Source organism: Gadus morhua, chromosome 22 (genome assembly GCF_902167405.1).
Source record: "Gadus morhua chromosome 22, gadMor3.0, whole genome shotgun sequence".
Lineage (NCBI taxonomy): Eukaryota > Metazoa > Chordata > Actinopteri > Gadiformes > Gadidae > Gadus > Gadus morhua.
The window spans coordinates 2666217-2684324 of NC_044069.1; the positions used below are offsets into that span (position 1 = coordinate 2666217).

The following is an 18108-nucleotide window of genomic DNA, read 5'->3' on the forward strand; positions in this document are numbered from 1 at the left end:
CCTCTAAACTCACCTAAGTGTTCAAAAGAGAACTGTTCTCCAGAAGGTCCTCTAAACTCACCTCAGTGTTCAACAGAGAACTCCAGATTCAGAAGACACTCTAAACATCGTCGTGGTGAAATATCGCGATGCTGCCAGCGGCTGTTTGCCTCTCCATCTAGCGAACTATGGTGGTGAAATATCGCGATGCTGCCAGCAGCTGTCTCCCTCTCAATCTCGCGAACTATGGTGGTGAAATATCGCGATGCTACCAGCAGCTGTCTGCCTCCATCTAGCGAACTATCGAAGATCCAAATAGTGCAATGCTGTGTGCATCATGTACTGTCATATCTTATATTAAATTGTCAACGTATTCTTAATTCACATTAGTAGACTTTCTGATGATATAATTAGCACACATCGTAAAACACAGAATTCTGAAAATAATTTACGAAAAAACGGAATTTGGGAGAAAATATAACAGATTTCTAAGGCTCTATATTAACATTTAGGAGACGCTTTAATCAAAAGCGACTTACAATAAGTTAATTACATTTATCAGAAGAGGGGAAAACAAAATATCGACATCGGTACAGTAAGGACTATATATTATATACACTATAATACATTATATATATTATATATGTAATATAGAACCCATTTATTTATTTTTTACTTCTATCGATACATTAATTTATTAGTAATACTAACACATAGTGAAAAATATTTATAATATGAAATATATTCTTATTTATAGAACAATAGAACATCATATTTCATATTTGTAACATTGACTAAACTTTATTAATTTACGTCGAACATTGAGATTACATTAATTAAACCTCTATAATACATGCATAAATAAATCATAAATAAAAGGTTTAAATTAGAAATATATGTAGCCTTCCTCCAATACACACACACACACACACACGCACACACGGACGCGCGCGCGCACACACACACACACACACACACACACACACACACACACACACCACAACACCACAACAAGGCAGCAGCAGCTGGACCGGAGGATCCGCTATCTGTTTGACTTTGGACAGGAGGGATGAACTGATCGCCTGGTTTGATCGGCTAATCGATACTGGATACGATAGGATATCAGGATAGATCGTCGATCATGGAACATGATGCCGCATCAGAGATGTTGAACGATAGTAGTTAGCTGGTTAGCCTAGCCGCTGTGCTTCAGCTAGCGAGCTAACCTGACATATCCTCCCGAGACCAGCCTTTAGTACTACATCACCTGTCCATTATCGATCCCGTCCTGATCGACCCGGACACCGTCCTGATCGATCCGGAGCGCTGGAGAGAACCCGACATGTTGGCTGACTGACGGCATCGGCACAAAGGAACCAAAGCTAGCGTCGCAGCTAACGGCTACATGGAAGCTCATTGTGTTGGAGAATGGGAAAGCATTCCGTTACTTTAGTTAACCAGGAACTAGTCGGTACCTTCTAGTTAGTAATAGACAAGACACTAGTCCGTACCCTCTAGTTAGTAAAAGACCAGGAACTAGTCGGTACCCTCTAGTTAATAACAGACCAGGAACTAGTCTGGACCCTCTAGTTAGTAACAACAGTAACTAGTCCGGACCCTCTAGTTAGAAACAGACCAGAAACTAGTCGGTGCCGGGTACCCTCTAGTTAATAACAGACCAGAAACGAGTCGTGACCCTCTAGTTAGTAACAGACCAGACCTCGGCTCTGACTATTTTCTGGAGAGCTGTGGTGATGGACGGCTGAGGAGTGTGAGCCGGTTTGCGTTGGTCTGTTGTCGGGTCCGTACTGGGTCATGGCCGGCAAACCCAGTAGAACCATGAACCCATGGCTGTGTTTCCACCTCCTCTTAGTTACTGGTGAGTGCATCATTACATATGTTATGAATAACTAGTAGACTAGTATTCCATGATACACCTCTTATTTACAGACGTTATATATATCTAGTAGACTAGTAGTCCATAATACAGCTCATCTCATTATTCGTCTCATCCCAGTGATCTCGAGCTTCTGTGTATTTTGTATTTATTCTAATATATATTTCATATTATAGTTTTTTTTTATATTGCATGTCTTCTCCATCAATGGTTATCATACCCGGGTCTTGAGTTGGTGTACCCTTATAGCTTCAGTTAGCGTCAGTAAGCATACCTGCTAGTTTTGTCCATCTCAACACAGTTAGCATATCTGTTATCTTATTCTATCCAATCCCAGCTAGCATACCTATTAGCCTCTTCCCCCTTACCACAGTGAGCATGTCTGCCTCATGTGAGCCTTGTTGCAACATGCCAACAGGGAAGGTCCACACACACACACACACACACACACTCTCTCTCACACTGTACTGCTTCTCTGTCTCCAGGTTGTCTTGCTGATCCCCAAAGGAGCGACAACGTCTATGTGTCCGGAATCTCCAATGGTGGGTATTTCATAACAGTTCATCATATAACGGGTCATATCCTAACCGTTCATTATATAACCGTTCATATCAAAACAGTTCTTATCATAGCAGTTCATCATAAAACAGGTCATATCATAATAGGTCATATCATACCTGGTCATATTATAACACTTGATTATATAAAAGTTCATAACAGTCCAGATCAGCTCAGGACGTAACAGTTGTAAGAGATGTTTATTACAGTCAATATAACATAACAGTTCGTACTATAACCGTTGACGGTTTGTAACATAACAGTTCGTTACCTAACAGTTAATAACCCAATATTTCATCATTGGTGTACCATAACATTTATAACCAATATATTTATATGTCATGTCAGTTACAACAGTTCATAACAGTTATAACATAGCTGCTCATTACTTAACAGTTAATAACGCTAAAACACTAATGTCCTGTAGCGTGTGGTGACGTAGCTAAACACTAACGTTTCCTCCTAATGTCCTGTAGCGTGTGGTGACGTAGCTAAACACTAAAGTGTCTCCTAATGTCCTGTAGCGTGTGGTGACGTAGCTAAACACTAAAGTGTCTCCTAATGTCCTGTAGCGTGGTGACGTAGCTAAACACTAAAGTGTCTCCTAATGTCCTGTAGCGTGTGGTGACGTAGCTAAACACTAAAGTGTCTCCTAATGTCCTGTAGCGTGTGGTGACGTAGCTAAACACTAAAGTGTCTCCTAATGTCCTGTAGCGTGTGGTGACGTAGCTAAACACTAAAGTGTCTCCTAATGTCCTGTAGCGTGTGGTGACGTAGCTAAACACTAAAGTGTCTCCTAATGTCCTGTAGCGTGTGGTGACGTAGCTAAACACTAACGTTTCCTCCTAATGTCCTGTAGCGTGTGGTGACGTAGCTAAACACTAAAGTGTCTCCTAATGTCCTGTAGCGTGTGGTGACGTAGCTAAACACTAAAGTGTCTCCTAATGTCCTGTAGCGTGTGGTGACGTAGCTAAACACTAAAGTGTCTCCTAATGTCCTGTAGCGTGTGGTGACGTAGCTAAACACTAACGTTTCCTCCTAATGTCCTGTAGCGTGTGGTGACGTAGCTAAACACTAAAGTGTCTCCTAATGTCCTGTAGCGTGTGGTGACGTAGCTAAACACTAAAGTGTCTCCTAATGTCCTGTAGCGTGTGGTGACGTAGCTAAACACTAAAGTGTCTCCTAATGTCCTGTAGCGTGTGGTGACGTAGCTAAACACTAAAGTGTCTCCTAATGTCCTGTAGCGTGTGGTGACGTAGCTAAACACTAAAGTGTCTCCTAATGTCCTGTAGCGTGTGGTGACGTAGCTAAACACTAAAGTGTCTCCTAATGTCCTGTAGCGTGTGGTGACGTAGCTAAACACTAAAGTGTCTCCTAATGTCCTGTAGCGTGTGGTGACGTAGCTAAACACTAAAGTGTCTCCTAATGTCCTGTAGCGTGTGGTGACGTAGCTGAACATTAAAGTGTCTCCTAATGTCCTGTAGCGTGTGGTGACGTAGCTGAACACTAAAGTGTCTCCTAATGTCCTGTAGCGTGTGGTGACGTAGCTAAACACTAAAGTGTCTCCTAATGTCCTGTAGCGTGTGGTGACGTAGCTAAACACTAAAGTGTCTCCTAATGTCCTGTAGCGTGTGGTGACGTAGCTAAACACTAAAGTGTCTCCTAATTAGGGATCGACCGATATATCGGTCGGCCGATATTATCGGCCGATATTCGCGTTTTTTACGTGTATCGGTATCGGCCGATACGCGGCCGATTTTCGCCGATTTTTTTTTTTTTTTTTTTTTTTTTTTTTTTTTTTAACTTGTTCTACCTCACCTGTTTTTACTATTTGTTAAATATAGTTTTTTATATTGAAGTTCAATAAATGTTCCTTTTTTTTAATTGAGACTTGTAACATTTGTTATCTGTCATTTTTATGATTGAGGGAGCAAAAAAAAAAAAAAAAAAAAAAAAAAAAAAAAAAGTAGTATCGGCTCTAAATATCGGTATCGCCGTATCGGCGTATCGGCTAAGGCTGATGAAAAAATATCGGTATCGTATCGGCCCTAAAAAATCCGTATCGGTCGATCCCTACTCCTAATGTCCTGTAGCGTGTGGTGACGTAGCTAAACACTAAAGTGTCTCCTAATGTCCTGTAGCGTGTGGTGACGTAGCTGAACACTAAAGTGTCTCCTAATGTCCTGTAGCGTGTGGTGACGTGGCTAAACACTAAAGTGTCTCCTAATGTCCTGTAGCGTGTGGTGACGTAGCTAAACACTAAAGTGTCTCCTAATGTCCTGTAGCGTGTGGTGACGTAGCTAAACACTAAAGTGTCTCCTAATGTCCTGTAGCGTGTGGTGACGTAGCTAAACACTAAAGTGTCTCCTAATGTCCTGTAGCGTGTGGTGACGTAGCTAAACACTAAAGTGTCTCCTAATGTCCTGTAGCGTGTGGTGACGTAGCTGAACACTAAAGTGTCTCCTAATGTCCTGTAGTGTGTGGTGACGTAGCTAAACACTAAAGTGTCTCCTAATGTCCTGTAGCGTGTGGTGACGTAGCTAAACACTAAAGTGTCTCCTAATGTCCTGTAGCGTGTGGTGACGTAGCTAAACACTAAAGTGTCTCCTAATGTCCTGTAGCGTGTGGTGACGTAGCTAAACACTAAAGTGTCTCCTAATGTCCTGTAGCGTGTGGTGACGTGGCGGAGCTGGTGCGGGCGTCCAGTGGCGTGATCACCAGCCCCGGCTGGCCCTTCCAGTACCCCTCCACCCTCAACTGCAGCTGGAACATCAGGGGCAAGCCTGGTGACATCATCACCCTCAGGTACAACCACACCTGCATCGTCAGGTCAGACACACACCTGCACCGTCAGGTCAGACACACACCTGCACCGTCAGGTCAGACACACACCTGCACCGTCAGGTCAGACACACACCTGCACCGTCATGTACACACACACACCTGCACCGTCAGGTACACACCTCTCTCCTGTGTTAGTCTCTCTCTCTCTCCCCCCCCCCTCTGGTTAGTGACTCTGTTCCTCTGGTTAGCGACTCTGTTCCTCTGGTTAGCGACTCTGTTCCTCTGGTCTCTGGTTAGTGACCCTCTCTCTCTGGTTAGTGACCCTCTCTCTCTGGTTAGTGACCCCCTCTCTCTGGTTAGTGACCCCCTCTCTCTGGTTAATGACCCCCTCTCTCTGGTTAGTGACCCTCTCTCTCTGGTTAGTGACCCCCTCTCTCTGGTTAGTGACCCCCTCTCTCTGGTTAGTGACCCTCTCTCTCTGGTTAGTGACCCTCTATCTCTGTCCCCTGGTCTCCTGGGTTAGTGACCCTCTCTCTCTCGTTAGTGACCTCCTCTCTCCCTGGTTAGTGACCCTCTCTCTCTGGTTAGTGACCCTCTCTCCCTGGTTAGTGACCCTCTCTCTCTGTTCCCTGGTCTCCTGGGTTATTGACCCTCTCTCTCTGGTTAGTGACCCTCTCTCTCTGGTTAGTGACCCTCTCTCTCTGTTCCCTGGTCTCCTGGGTTATTGACCCTCTCTCTCTGGTTAGTGACCCTCTCTCTCTGGTTAGTGACCCTCTCTCTCTGGTTAGTGACCCTCTCTCCTCCGGTTAGTGACCCTCTCTCCTCCGGTTAGTGACCCTCTCTCTCTGGTTAGTGACCCTCTCTTTCTGGTTAATGACCCTCTCTCTCTGTTCCCTGGTCTCCTGGGTTATTGACCCTCTCTCTCTGGTTAGTGACCCTCTCTCTCTGGTTAGTGACCCTCTCTCTCTGGTTAGTGACCCTCTCTCTCTGGTTAGTGACCCCCTCTCTCTGGTTAGTGACCCTCTCTCTCTGGTTAGTGACCCTCTCTCCTCCGGTTAGTGACCCTCTCTCTCTGGTTAGTGACCCTCTCTCCTCCGGTTAGTGACCCTCTCCCTGGTTAGTGACCCTCTCTCTCGGCCCTCTGTAGCTTCCAGGACTTTGAGCTGCAGGGCTCCCAGCACTGCGCTCTGGACTGGCTGTCCATCGGCAGCTACCGGAGCCTGGAGGGCTACCGGGCCTGTGGCTCGGCACTGCCCGCCCCCTACATCTCCACCCAGGACCACGTCTGGCTGCACTTCCACTCGGACCGCGCGCAGGCCGCCAAGGGCTTCAGGCTGTCCTACATCACCGGTGAGTTAACCCTAGTTAGTGAACTAGTTAGTTAATCAGTGGTCATTAGGGCTTCAGGATGTCCTACATCACCAGTGAGTTAACCCTAGTTGGTCAACTAGTTAGTTAATCAGTGGTCATTAGGGCTTCAGGATGTCCTACATCACCAGTGAGTTAACCCTAGTTAGTCAACTAGTTAGTTAATCAGTGGTTATTAGGGTTTCAGGCTGTCCTACATCACCGGTGAGTTAACCCTAGTTAGTCAACTAGTTAGTTAATCAGTGGTCATTAGGGCTTCAGGATGTCCTACATCACCAGTGAGTTAACCCTAGTTAGTGAACTAGTTAGTTAATAAGTGGTTATTAGTGCTTCAGGCTGTCCTACATCACCAGTGAGTTAACCCTAGTTAGTCAACTAGTTAGTTAATCAGTGGTTATTAGGGCTTCAGGCTCTCCTACATCACCGGTTAGTTAACCCGAGTTAGTTAACCCTAGTTAGTCAACTAGTGTATATTAGGGCTACAGGCTGTCCAGTTAGGAACTAGTGTCTATGAGTGCTTCAGGCTGGCGTACATCACCAGTCAGTTAACATTAGTTAGTCCAGGGTTAGTTATTCCTAGTTAACCCATGTGTCCTGGGTTAGTTAGTTAGTCCTTGTTAACGGTGTGTTCACCGTGGGTCCTTGGTTAGTTAGTTAGTCCTAGTTAACGGTGTGTTAACCCGTGTGTCCTGGGTTAGTTAGTCCTATTTAACGGTGTGTTAACCTGTGTGTCCTTGGTCAGTTAGTCCTAGTTAACGGTGTGTTACCCCGTGTGTCCTGAGTTAGTTAGTTAGTCCTAGTTAACAGTGTGTTAACCCGTGTGTCCTGGGTTAGTTAGTCCTAGTTAACGGCGTGTTCTCCGTGTGTCCTGGGTTAGTTAGTCCTTGTTAACGTTGTGTTCACCGTGTGTCCTTGGTTAGTTAGTTAGTCCTAGTTAACGTTGTGTTAACGCGTGTGTCCTTGGTCAGTTAGTCCTAGTTAACGGTGTGTTAACCCGTGTGTCCTGGGTTAGTTAGTCCTAGTTAACGGTGTGTTAACCCGTGTGTCCTGGGTTAGTTTAGTCCTAGTTAACGGTGTTTTACCCCGTGTGTCCTTGGTTAGTTAGTTAGTCCTAGTTAACAGTGTGTTACCCCGTGTGTCCTGAGTTAGTTAGTTAGTCCTAGTTAACGGTGTGTTAACCCATGTGTCCTGGGTTAGTTAGTTAGTTAGTCCTGGTTAACGGCGTGTTCCCCGTGTGTTCCCAGGCCGTGCGGAGGCGGCGGGCTGCGAGCCGGGCCAGTTCCACTGCTCCAACGGGAAGTGCGTGCCGGAGAGCTGGCGCTGCAACAACATGGACGAGTGCGGCGACCGGTCGGACGAGGAGCGCTGCGGCCCGCCCGCCGCCGCCTTCTCCTTCCAGCCCTGCGCCTTCAACCAGTTCCCCTGCCTGTCCCGCTACACCCGCGTCTACACCTGCCTGCCCCACGCACTCAAGTGCGACGGCAGCATCGACTGCCAGGTACCCTCCCCTCAGGATTAACCTTATCACAGCCTTAACCTGAACACAGCCTTAACCTCCCCTCAGGATTAACCTTAGCACACCCTTAAGCTGAACACATCCTTAACCTCCCCTCAGGGTTAACCTTAGCACGGCCTTAACCTGACCACAGCCTTAACCTCCCCTCAGGATTAACCTTAGCACAGCCTTAACCTGACCACAGCCTTAACCTCCCCTCAGGGTTAACCTTAGCACAGCCTTAACCTGACCACAGCCTTAACCTCCCCTCAGGGTTAACCTTAGCACAGCCTTAACCTGACCACAGCCTTAACCTCCCCTTAGGGTTAACCTTAGCACAGCCTTAACCTGAACACAGCCTTAACCTCCCCTCAGGGTTCACCTTAGCACAGCCTTAACCTGAACACAGCCTTAACCTCCCCTCAGGATTAACCTTAGCACACCCTTAAGCTGAACACAACCTTAACCTCCCCTCAGGGTTAACCTTAGCACAGCCTTAACCTGACCACAGCCTTAACCTCCCCTCAGGGTTAACCTTAGCACAGCCTTAACCTGAACACAGCCTTAACCTCCCCTCAGGGTTAACCTTAGCACAGCCTTAACCTGACCACAGCCTTAACCTGACCACAGCCTTAACCTCCCCTCAGGGTTAACCTTAGCACAGCCTTAACCTGACCACAGCCTTAACCTCCCCTCAGGGTTAACCTTAGCACAGCCTTAACCTGACCACAGCCTTAACCTCCCCTCAGGGTTAACCTTAGCACAGCCTTAACCTGAACACAGCCTTAACCTCCCCTCAGGGTTAACCTTAGCACAGCCTTAACCTGACCACAGCCTTAACCTCCCCTCAGGGTTAACCTTAGCACAGCCTTAACCTGACCACAGCCTTAACCTCCCCTCAGGGTTAACCTTAGCACAGCCTTAACCTGACAACAGCCTTAACCTCCCCTCAGGGTTAACCTTAGCACAGCCTTAACCTGACCACAGCCTTAACCTCCCCTCAGGGTTAACCTCCGCCACTTAGCCCTAAGCCGGCCTCAGCCCTAATGCCCCTTTTCCCCCCGGCGGGTGCGCTTCGGACCCAGCGCGCCTCAGCCCAGTAGCGAGGGTGCGGTATCGCCCAGCTCAGTGACGGCTCGCGTTTCCACCGCCGACGTTACCCTTATGGTTGGGCGGGGTTTAGGCCGGATGGCGATAGCCGCAGCAGCTATGTAAGCATCGTGAACTCATGGCAGCCCCACACAGTGTAGCCTGCTAATAAACCCAAGGAAGGAGAAGAACGCGACACAGTGAAGAAAGAGCAACATTGTACGACGTCGAAGAAGGACGGCAAACTTTTCATGACATTTCCTTCAATAGACCAAGCTTTCCTAGCCCTAATGCTATCCTATCCCTGATGCCAATCCATGCTAACCTAGCCCTAATGCTAACCTATGCTAACCTAGCCCTGATGCTATGTGCTGCAGGACCTGGGGGATGAGATTGACTGCGACGTCCCGACGTGTGGAGAGCACCTGAAGAACTTCTACGGCTCCTTCAACTCGCCCAACTACCCGGACTTCTACCCACCCGGCAGCAACTGCACCTGGATCATCGACACCGGGGACACCAGGAAGGTAGGCTAGCCCTGTGCTACCGCTACAGAGGCAGGCTAGCCCTGTGCTACCGCTACAGAGGTAGGCTAGCCCTGTGCTACGCTCTACAGAGGTAGGCTAGCACTGTGCTACCGCTACAGAGGTAGGCTAGCACTGTGCTATGCTCTACAGAGGTAGGCTAGCACTGTGATACAGCGCTATAGAGGTCGACTAGCACTGCCCTACCGCTCTATAGGGGTAGTTTAGCACTGCCAAACCGCGCTATAGAGGTAGGCTAGCACTGTCCTACCGCGCTATAGAGGTAGGCTAGCACTGCCCTACCGCTCTACAGAGGTAGGCTTGCACCGAAGTTTGTATCACATGAAGGTATTAAGTTGGAAGTAGTGTGTAGGGTGGTGGTGTTTGTCATTAAGGTGGTTTTAGTCATTAAGGCGGTGTTCATTAAGGCGGTGTTGTTCATTAAGGTGGTGCTGTGTGCAGGTGGAGGTGTTTAAGGTGGTGTTGTTCATTAAGGTGGTGTTAGTCATTAGGGTGGAGGTGGTGTTGTTCATTAAGGTGGTGCTGTGTGGAGGTGTTTAAGGCGGTGTCGTTCATTAAGGTGGTGTTGTTCATTAAGGTGGTGGTGTGTGCAGGTGGAGGTGTTTGTCATTAGGGTGGACGGTGGTGTTGGTCATTAAGGCGGTGCTGTGTGTAGGTGTTGGTCATGAAGGTGGTGTTGATCACTAAGGCGGTGCTGTGTGCAGGTGAAGGTGTTGGTCATTAAGGCGGTGCTGCATGAAGGTGGTGTTGATCACTAACGCGGTGCTGTGTGCAGGTGGTGCTACGCTTCACCGACCTGAAGCTGGACGGGACGGGCTACGGCGACTACGTGAAGGTGTACGACGGGCTGACGGAGGCGCCGCGCCGCCTGCTGCGCGTCCTCACCGCCTTCGACTCGCGGGCGCCCGTCGTCGTGGTTTCCACCTCCGGGCGCCTCCGGGTGCACTTCTACGCCGACAAGATCAACGCCGCCCGGGGCTTCAACGCAACCTACCAGGTCTGTCTCTGAGCGGTCTCCGTGGTAACGGGCTGTGTCTCCGTGGTGACAGGCCTTGTCTCCGTGGTGATGGGCCTTGTCTCCGTGGTGACGGGCCTTGACTCCGTGCTAACAGTGTGTCTCTGTGGTAACAATGTGTCTCCGTGGTGACGTACCTTGTCGCCGTGGTAACAGTGTTTCTCTGTGGTAACAGTGTGTCTCCGTGGTAACAGTGTGTCTCCTTGGTGACGGGCTGTGTCTCCGTGATAACAGTGTCTCTCCTTGGTGACGGGCTGTGTCTCCGTGGTAACAGTGTGTCTCCTTAGTGACGGGCTGTGTCTCCGTGGTAACAGTGTCTCCGTGGTAACAGTGTCTCCGTGCTAACAGTGTTTCCCCATGGTTACAGCGTGTCTCCGTGGTAACAGGCTGTGTCCCCGTTGTAACAGTGTGTCTCTGTGGTTACAGTGTGTCTCCGTGGTAACAGTGTGTCTCCGTGGTAACAGTGTGTCCCCGTGGTTACAGTGTGTCTCCGTGGTAACAGTGTGTCTCCGTGGTAACAGGCTGTGTCTCCGTGGTAACAGGCTGTGTCTCCGTGGTAACAGGCTGTGTCTCCGTGGTAACAGGCTGTGTCTCCGTGGTAACAGTGTGTCCCCGTGGTTACAGTGTGTCCCCGTGGTAACAGGCTGTGTCTCCGTGGTAACAGTGTGTCTCCGTGGTTACAGTGTGTCCCCGTGGTTACAGTGTGTCTCCGTGGTTACAGTGTGTCCCTGTGGTTACAGTGTGTCTCCGTGGTTACAGTGTGTCCCCATGGTAACAGTGTGTCCCCGTGGTAACAGTGTGTCCCCGTGGTTACAGTGTGTCCCCGTGGTTACAGTGTGTCCCCGTGGTTACAGTGTGTCCCCGTGGTTACAGTGTGTCCCCGTGGTTACAGTGTGTCTCCGTGGTAACAGTGTGTCTCCGTGGTAACAGTGTGTCTCCGTGGTAACAGTGTGTCTCCGTGGTAACAGTGTGTCTCCGTGGTTACAGTGTGTCCCTGTGGTTACAGCGTGTCTCCGTGGTAACAGTGTGACTCCGTGGTAACAGTGTGTCTCCGTGGTTACAGTGTGTCCCCGTGGTAACAGTGTGTCCCCGTGGTAACAGTGTGTCCCCGTGGTAACAGTGTGTCCCCGTGGTAACAGTGTGTCCCCGTGGTAACAGTGTGTCTCCGTGGTAACAGTGTGTCTCCGTGGTAACAGTGTGTCCCTGTGGTTACAGTGTGTCTCCGTGGTAACAGTGTGTCCCCGTGGTTACAGTGTGTCTCCGTGGTTACAGTGTGTCCCCGTGGTTACAGTGTGTCCCCGTGGTTACAGTGTGTCCCCGTGGTAACAGTGTGTCCCTGTGGTAACAGTGTGTCTCCGTGGTTACAGTGTGTCTCCGTGGTTACAGTGTGTCTCTGTGGTAACAGTGTGTCCTCGTGGCTACAGTGTGTCTCCGTGGTTACAGTGTGTCTCCGTGGTTACAGTGTGTCTCCGTGCTTACAGTGTGTCCCCGTGGTTACAGTGTGTCTCCGTGGTTACAGTGTGTCTCCGTGGTTACAGTGTGTCTCCGTGGTTACAGTGTGTCCCCGTGGTTACATTGTGGTTACAGTGTGTCCCCGTGGTTACAGTGTGTCTCCGTGGTAACAGTGTGTCCCCGTGGTTACAGTGTGTCTCCCCGTGGTTACAGTGTGCCTCCATGGTAACAGTGTGTCCCCGTGGTTACAGTGTGTCCCCGTGGTTACAGTGTGTCCCCATGGTAACAGTGTGTCCCCGTGGTAACAGGTGGAGGGCTTCTGCCTGCCCTGGGAGGTGCCGTGCGGGGGGGACTGGGGCTGCTACTCGGAGGCCCAGCGCTGCGACGGCTACTGGCACTGCCCCAACGGGCGCGACGAGCTCAACTGCTCTTCGTGCCAGGAGGAGGAGTTCCCCTGCTCCCGCCACGGGGCCTGCTACCCCCGCTCGGACCGCTGCAACTACCAGAACCGCTGCCCCAACGGCTCAGACGAGAAGAACTGCTACTTCTGCCAGCCGGGGAACTTCCACTGCAAGGTCTGACTGACTGACTGACTGACTGACTCTGACTGACTGACTGACTGACTGACTCTGACTGACTGACTGTCTGACTGACTGACTGACTGACTGACTGACTGATGACTGACTTATGACTGACTGACTGACTGACTTACTCTGTCTGACTGTCTGACTGACTGACTGACTGACTTACTCTGTCTGACTGTCTGACTGACTGACTCTGTCTGTCTGTCTGTCTGTGACTGACTCTGACTGACTCTGTCTGTCTGTCTCTGACTGTCTGTCTCTCTCTCTCTCTCCGTCTCTCTCTCTCTCTCTCTGTCTCTCTGTCTCTCTCTCTCTCTCTCTCTCTCTCTCTCTCTCTCTCTCTCTCTCTCTCTCTCTCTCTCTCTCTCTCTCTCTCTCTCTCTCTCTCTCTCTCTCTCTCTCTCTCTCTCTCTCTCTCTCTCTCCGTCTCTCTCTCTCTCTCTCTCTCTCTCTCTCTCTCTCTCTCTCTCTCTCTCTCTCTCTCTCTCTCTCTCTCCGTCTCTCTCTCTCTCTCTCTCTCTCTCTCTCTCTCTCTCTCTCTCTCTCTCTCTCTCTCTCTCTCTCTCTCTCTCTCTCTCTCTCTCTCTCTCTCTCTCTCTCTCTCTTCCCCCCCCCCTGATCCCTGATGGCCGTTGTGTGTGTGGTTGTGCTGCAGAACAACCGCTGTGTGTTTGAGTCGTGGGTGTGCGACGCCCAGGACGACTGTGGGGACGGCAGTGACGAGGAGAGCTGCCCGGTGGTGGTCCCCACGCGGGTCATCACGGCCGCCGTCATCGGCAGCCTGGTCTGCGGCCTGCTGCTGGTCATCGCCCTGGGCTGCACCTGCAAGCTGTACTCGCTGCGCATGTTCGAACGCAGGTAGGCCACACGCACGCACACATGCACATGCACCGGGCACACACACACACATGGGAACGCAACTGCCACGCACGCACACACACGGGGAACGCACGCACGCACACACACAAACCGGGCACGCACTAGGTCCTACATCGCGCACGCACACACACACGGGGCACGCATCGGGCGCACACATCCCGGGCACGCACAAACACACAAGGCACGCACACAAGCAAACACGGGGCACGCACTCGCGCACCGGGCACACACACACACTGGGCATAGACAGACGCACACACACACACTGGGCATAGACAGACGCACAAGCTCTCAAGCACACACGCATACGCATACACACCGGACACGCACGCACGCGCACACAAGTACGTTCCCCCGCAGGCCGTCGCCCCGGTCAAGACTGACGTGCGATTGGTCGACAGGTCGTTTGAAACGCAGCTGTCCCGCGTGGAGGCGGAGCTACTGAGGAGGGAGGCTCCTCCCTCCTACGGTCAGCTGATCGCCCAGGGCCTCATCCCCCCCGTGGAGGACTTCCCCGTCTGCTCTGGGAGCCAGGTGAGTTCACACCAGGCTCAACCAATCACAAGCGCCGCCTAGATGTGGTTAATGGGGTCAATGGCAGGAAACGGCAGATTGTTACTGGGATACATATATATATATATATATATATATATATATATATATATATATATATTTATTACACGGGTCTTTTCAATGTTCCGTTCACTTGCATGGGCACTTCACAACTTCCGGCGGTCAATTATTTTTTGATAATTCATTGGCAACGGATGAATAATGACCGCTGTCAAGGTAGACAAAAGGACTTTTTGCCTTTGGTATCACTCCGCACGTAGTCCGGTAACTTGTCAATGTAACAAGCGGGATATGTATCAACCCAAGCGCTGTCGGTTGCTAAGCGACGACGTCAACGTCTTGGGCGGACTATTTCTCTGCTGATCAACACTATGAATGCTGGTAACAAATACATTGTCAATAAATTGTTTCGTTTTGGGAAGTAGCCGTGTAATAAGCGGGATAATGTATAGAACTTTGCCGGTCATTATCGAAAAAATAAGCCCCTTCAGGCCGAAGCAAGACACCTCCGCTGCGCGTCGGTGTCCTGTTCGCCCTGTCGGGGCTTATTTTCTCGATAATGACCGGCGTTCTATACATTATCCATTACATATATGTATTTAGTATATCGTGAGCCGCCTAAGATGGCGCTTCGGGATATTTGGCAATATCCCGATACAGTAATGGGGAGCGCGTGTGACGGTTGTCGCGTCGCGCTAATAAAAAACAATAAACCGCTAATAAAAAAATAAAATAAATAAAAATAAAAACAAATAAATCCCGGCAAAAAGTGTTATCTTGTGTATTTCATGTCATGGGTCGTATATACCAAAACAATCCCATCGCTCCTGTGTGCTAATGCTACACTGTTGAGCTAATCGTGTGTAGAGGCTAATTAGAAACCTAGCGCTGTAACAGTCTGGGTGACCCCCCACTTGGGAACGGCAGTGTGTATGTATCATGTGTATGGCGGTCGTCGTGGTAACCCCCTGGTGGCCCCTGGTTGCTAGGCGTCGGTGCTGGAGAACCTGCGTCTGGCGGTGCGCTCCCAGCTGGGCTTCACCTCGCTGCGCCTCCCGTCCTCCGGTCGCCACGGCAGCCTGTGGCGGGGGCTCTTCTGGTCGTCGCGCTCGCGGCGCTCCGGCTCGCTGCCCCTGGTGTCGGCCGACCCCCCCCACCCCCCGCAGGAGGGGGGCGGGGCCCGCGCCGAGGAGCCCTCCCCCCCCTCCCCCGTCGGGGCCGAGGGCGGAGCTCTCTCCCTGCTGCCCCGCAAGGCCCCTCCCCCCGGCGCCGTGGAGGCGGTGGTCTCCGTGGTGACGGAGCCCGCCCCCCCGCCCCTGCCCCAGCCCCTGCCGGCCCCCCCGGTGCCCGGCCGCTCCACCCTAGGCCGGCTGGCCCGCGGGCTCCGCCTCCTGTCGCTGCTCCTCCCGCGGCGCGGCGGCGGCCTCCGGCAGCAGGAGGCGCAGGACGAGGAGGAGGAGGACGAGGAGGACGTGGAGCTGCTCATCCCCGACTCCTCCCCCTCCGCCCTGGCCTCGGGCCGCGCCCTCCGCCATCACCGCGGCGGCGGAGACGACTACTACGGCGAGGGCTACCATGGAGAGGGTTACCACGGCGACGGGCCGTGCGAACACTGCGGGATGGTGCACACCGCCCAGATCCCTGCCGCCTGCCTGGAGGGCGGCGGCGGCGGCGGGAAGACGGAGAGCAGCGACGACGAGCTGCTGCTGCTCTGCTAACGCTAGCCGCTAATGCTACCGCTAACGAGAACCCCCACTGCCGAACAGGACGCTCAACAGGATGTTAATCGCTAACCAGGATGCTATCTAGGATGCTAACCGCTAACAAAAACGCTTACCAGGATGCTAACGCTTACCAGGAAAATAACAATGACAGGATGCTAACGCTAACCAGGATGCTAACCACTACTGCTAACCAGGCCCGCTAACAAGGACACTAAAACGCTAAACGCTAAACAGGATGTTAATCAGGACGTTCCCCGCTAGACAGGCTAATACCGGCGTGCTAACCAGGACGCTAACCAAGCTAACAGAACATGTCACCTGACGGCTAGGTGAATTCTCAAATTGGGCTGGAGGTCAGGGGTCACTGGACATTATCACAGCTCTGACAACGTGGACCACACGTTATTTTCTACTGACTACGGGGACCAATAGGAGGGCCTATTGTCTAAGACACGCCCCCTCTTCTCTAAGACTCGCCCAGTATTCTAGGTTGAACCAATGGAAGAGGTCCTACTCTATAGGACACGCCCCCTGAACCCAGGAACTGACACATAACAAGAATAAAGCATTGTGGTGCTGCGGGTGGTGTTACGGCAGAGTGGGTGGTTTTGGTACGGGTGGTGCTGCGATACAGTGGGTGGTGTTACGGTACAGTGGGTGGTGTTACGGCAGAGTGGGTGGTTTTGGTACGGGTGGTGCTGCGATACAGTGGGTGGTGTTACGGTACAGTGGGTGGTGTTACGGTACAGTGGGTGGTGTTACGGTACAGAGGGTGGTGTTACGGTACAGAGGGTGGTGTTGGAAAGGGAAGTCTGGGGCCCCCTGCTTGAGCTGCTCCCCCCGCGACCCGACCCTGGATAAGCGGATGAAGATGAGATGAGATGATGGGTGGTGTTTTTACGGGTGGTGCTGCGATACAGTGGGTGGTGTTGGTACGGTTGGAGCAGTGGGTGGTGTTACGGTACAGTGGGTGGTGTTGCGATACAGTGGACGGTGTTGGTACGGGCGGTGCTGCGATACAGTGGGTGGTGTTACGGTACAGTGATGGTGCTGCGATACAGTGGGTGGTGTTACGGTACAGTGATGGTGCTGCGATACAGTGGGTGGTGTTACGGTACAGTGATGGTGCTGCGATACAGTGGGTGGTGTTACGGTACAGTGGGTGGTGTTACGGTACAGTGGGTGGTGTCGAAGCGGGTGGTGTCACTGCGGTTGGTGCTTCGGCTGGAATTGGTACGGTGGGTGGTGTTGGTACGGTGGGTGGTGCTTCGGGTGGAATCGGTACGGTGGTTGGTGTTGGTACGGGTGGAGCAGCGGGTGCTGTTGGTACGGTGGGTGGTGTCGGTACGGTGGGTGGTGTTGGTACGGGTGGAGCAGCGGGTGCTGTTGGTACGGTGGGTGGTGTCGGTACGGTGGGTGGTGTTTGGTACGGGTGGTGTACCAGGGGTGGTTCCTGGAGCATGCAGGTGAATCTATTTATTTGTGATGTTAGTTGTGTATTTATTATGGTTTGTTGTGTAAACTGCATGTCCCTCTTAGTGTTGTTATGATGTACAGTATGATTAAAGGTGCTGAACAAACCCTCTGATTGGTCCAACTCAACCTATCACCATGGAGACCATCACAATATAACCCATCATAAGAACCATCCCGTAATATAACCATAACCATAGACCTATCGTATGAGCCATCCCATAATAGAACCATCACCATGGCATAGACGCTATCCTATGAGGCATCCCATAATAGGCAGACCTGACATCAGATGCATTCCTGCTGAACACCAACAAACGCTAACTGACCCACGACGCCTTAATCAAGTCTCTTACTAGTCTTTAATTATCCTTTAACTCAAACCTGCAGGCGTCAACCTGCTATGATAGTGTGCACTACAATGTAGTGTGTAGACAGTGTAGTGTGCGTGTGTAGACAGTGTAGTGTGCGTGTGTAGACAGTGTAGTGTGCGTGTGTAGACAGTGTAGTGTGCGTGTGTAGACAGTATAGTGTGCGTGTGTAGTATGTATGAATGACGTAGTTGACGTGTAGTTTGTTGTAATCAAATCAGCATAGAAAATATAAACTTCAGCTATATGTATAGCGAGATGTAAATAAATACTTATATATTTTTTTCTGTAACAATAACTAGTTTTAGTTTTACAGACTAAA

General features: G+C 50.9%; 1 protein-coding gene across 1 annotated transcript; it reads left to right on the forward strand.

The window, feature by feature from the left end:
* Window positions 1-942: 942 nt before the first annotated feature.
* Window positions 943-17525, forward strand: lrp12 (low density lipoprotein receptor-related protein 12). The gene is made up of 11 exons (XM_030346581.1): window positions 943-1858; window positions 2362-2418; window positions 5104-5239; window positions 6366-6568; window positions 7831-8084; window positions 9548-9697; window positions 10491-10712; window positions 12491-12757; window positions 13422-13624; window positions 14047-14179; window positions 15208-17525. The coding sequence occupies exons 1-11, from the start codon at window positions 1795-1797 to the stop codon at window positions 15934-15936; spliced, it is 2418 nt and encodes an 805-aa protein (XP_030202441.1). The 5' UTR covers window positions 943-1794; the 3' UTR covers window positions 15937-17525.
* The last annotated feature ends 583 nt before the right edge of the window (window positions 17526-18108 follow it).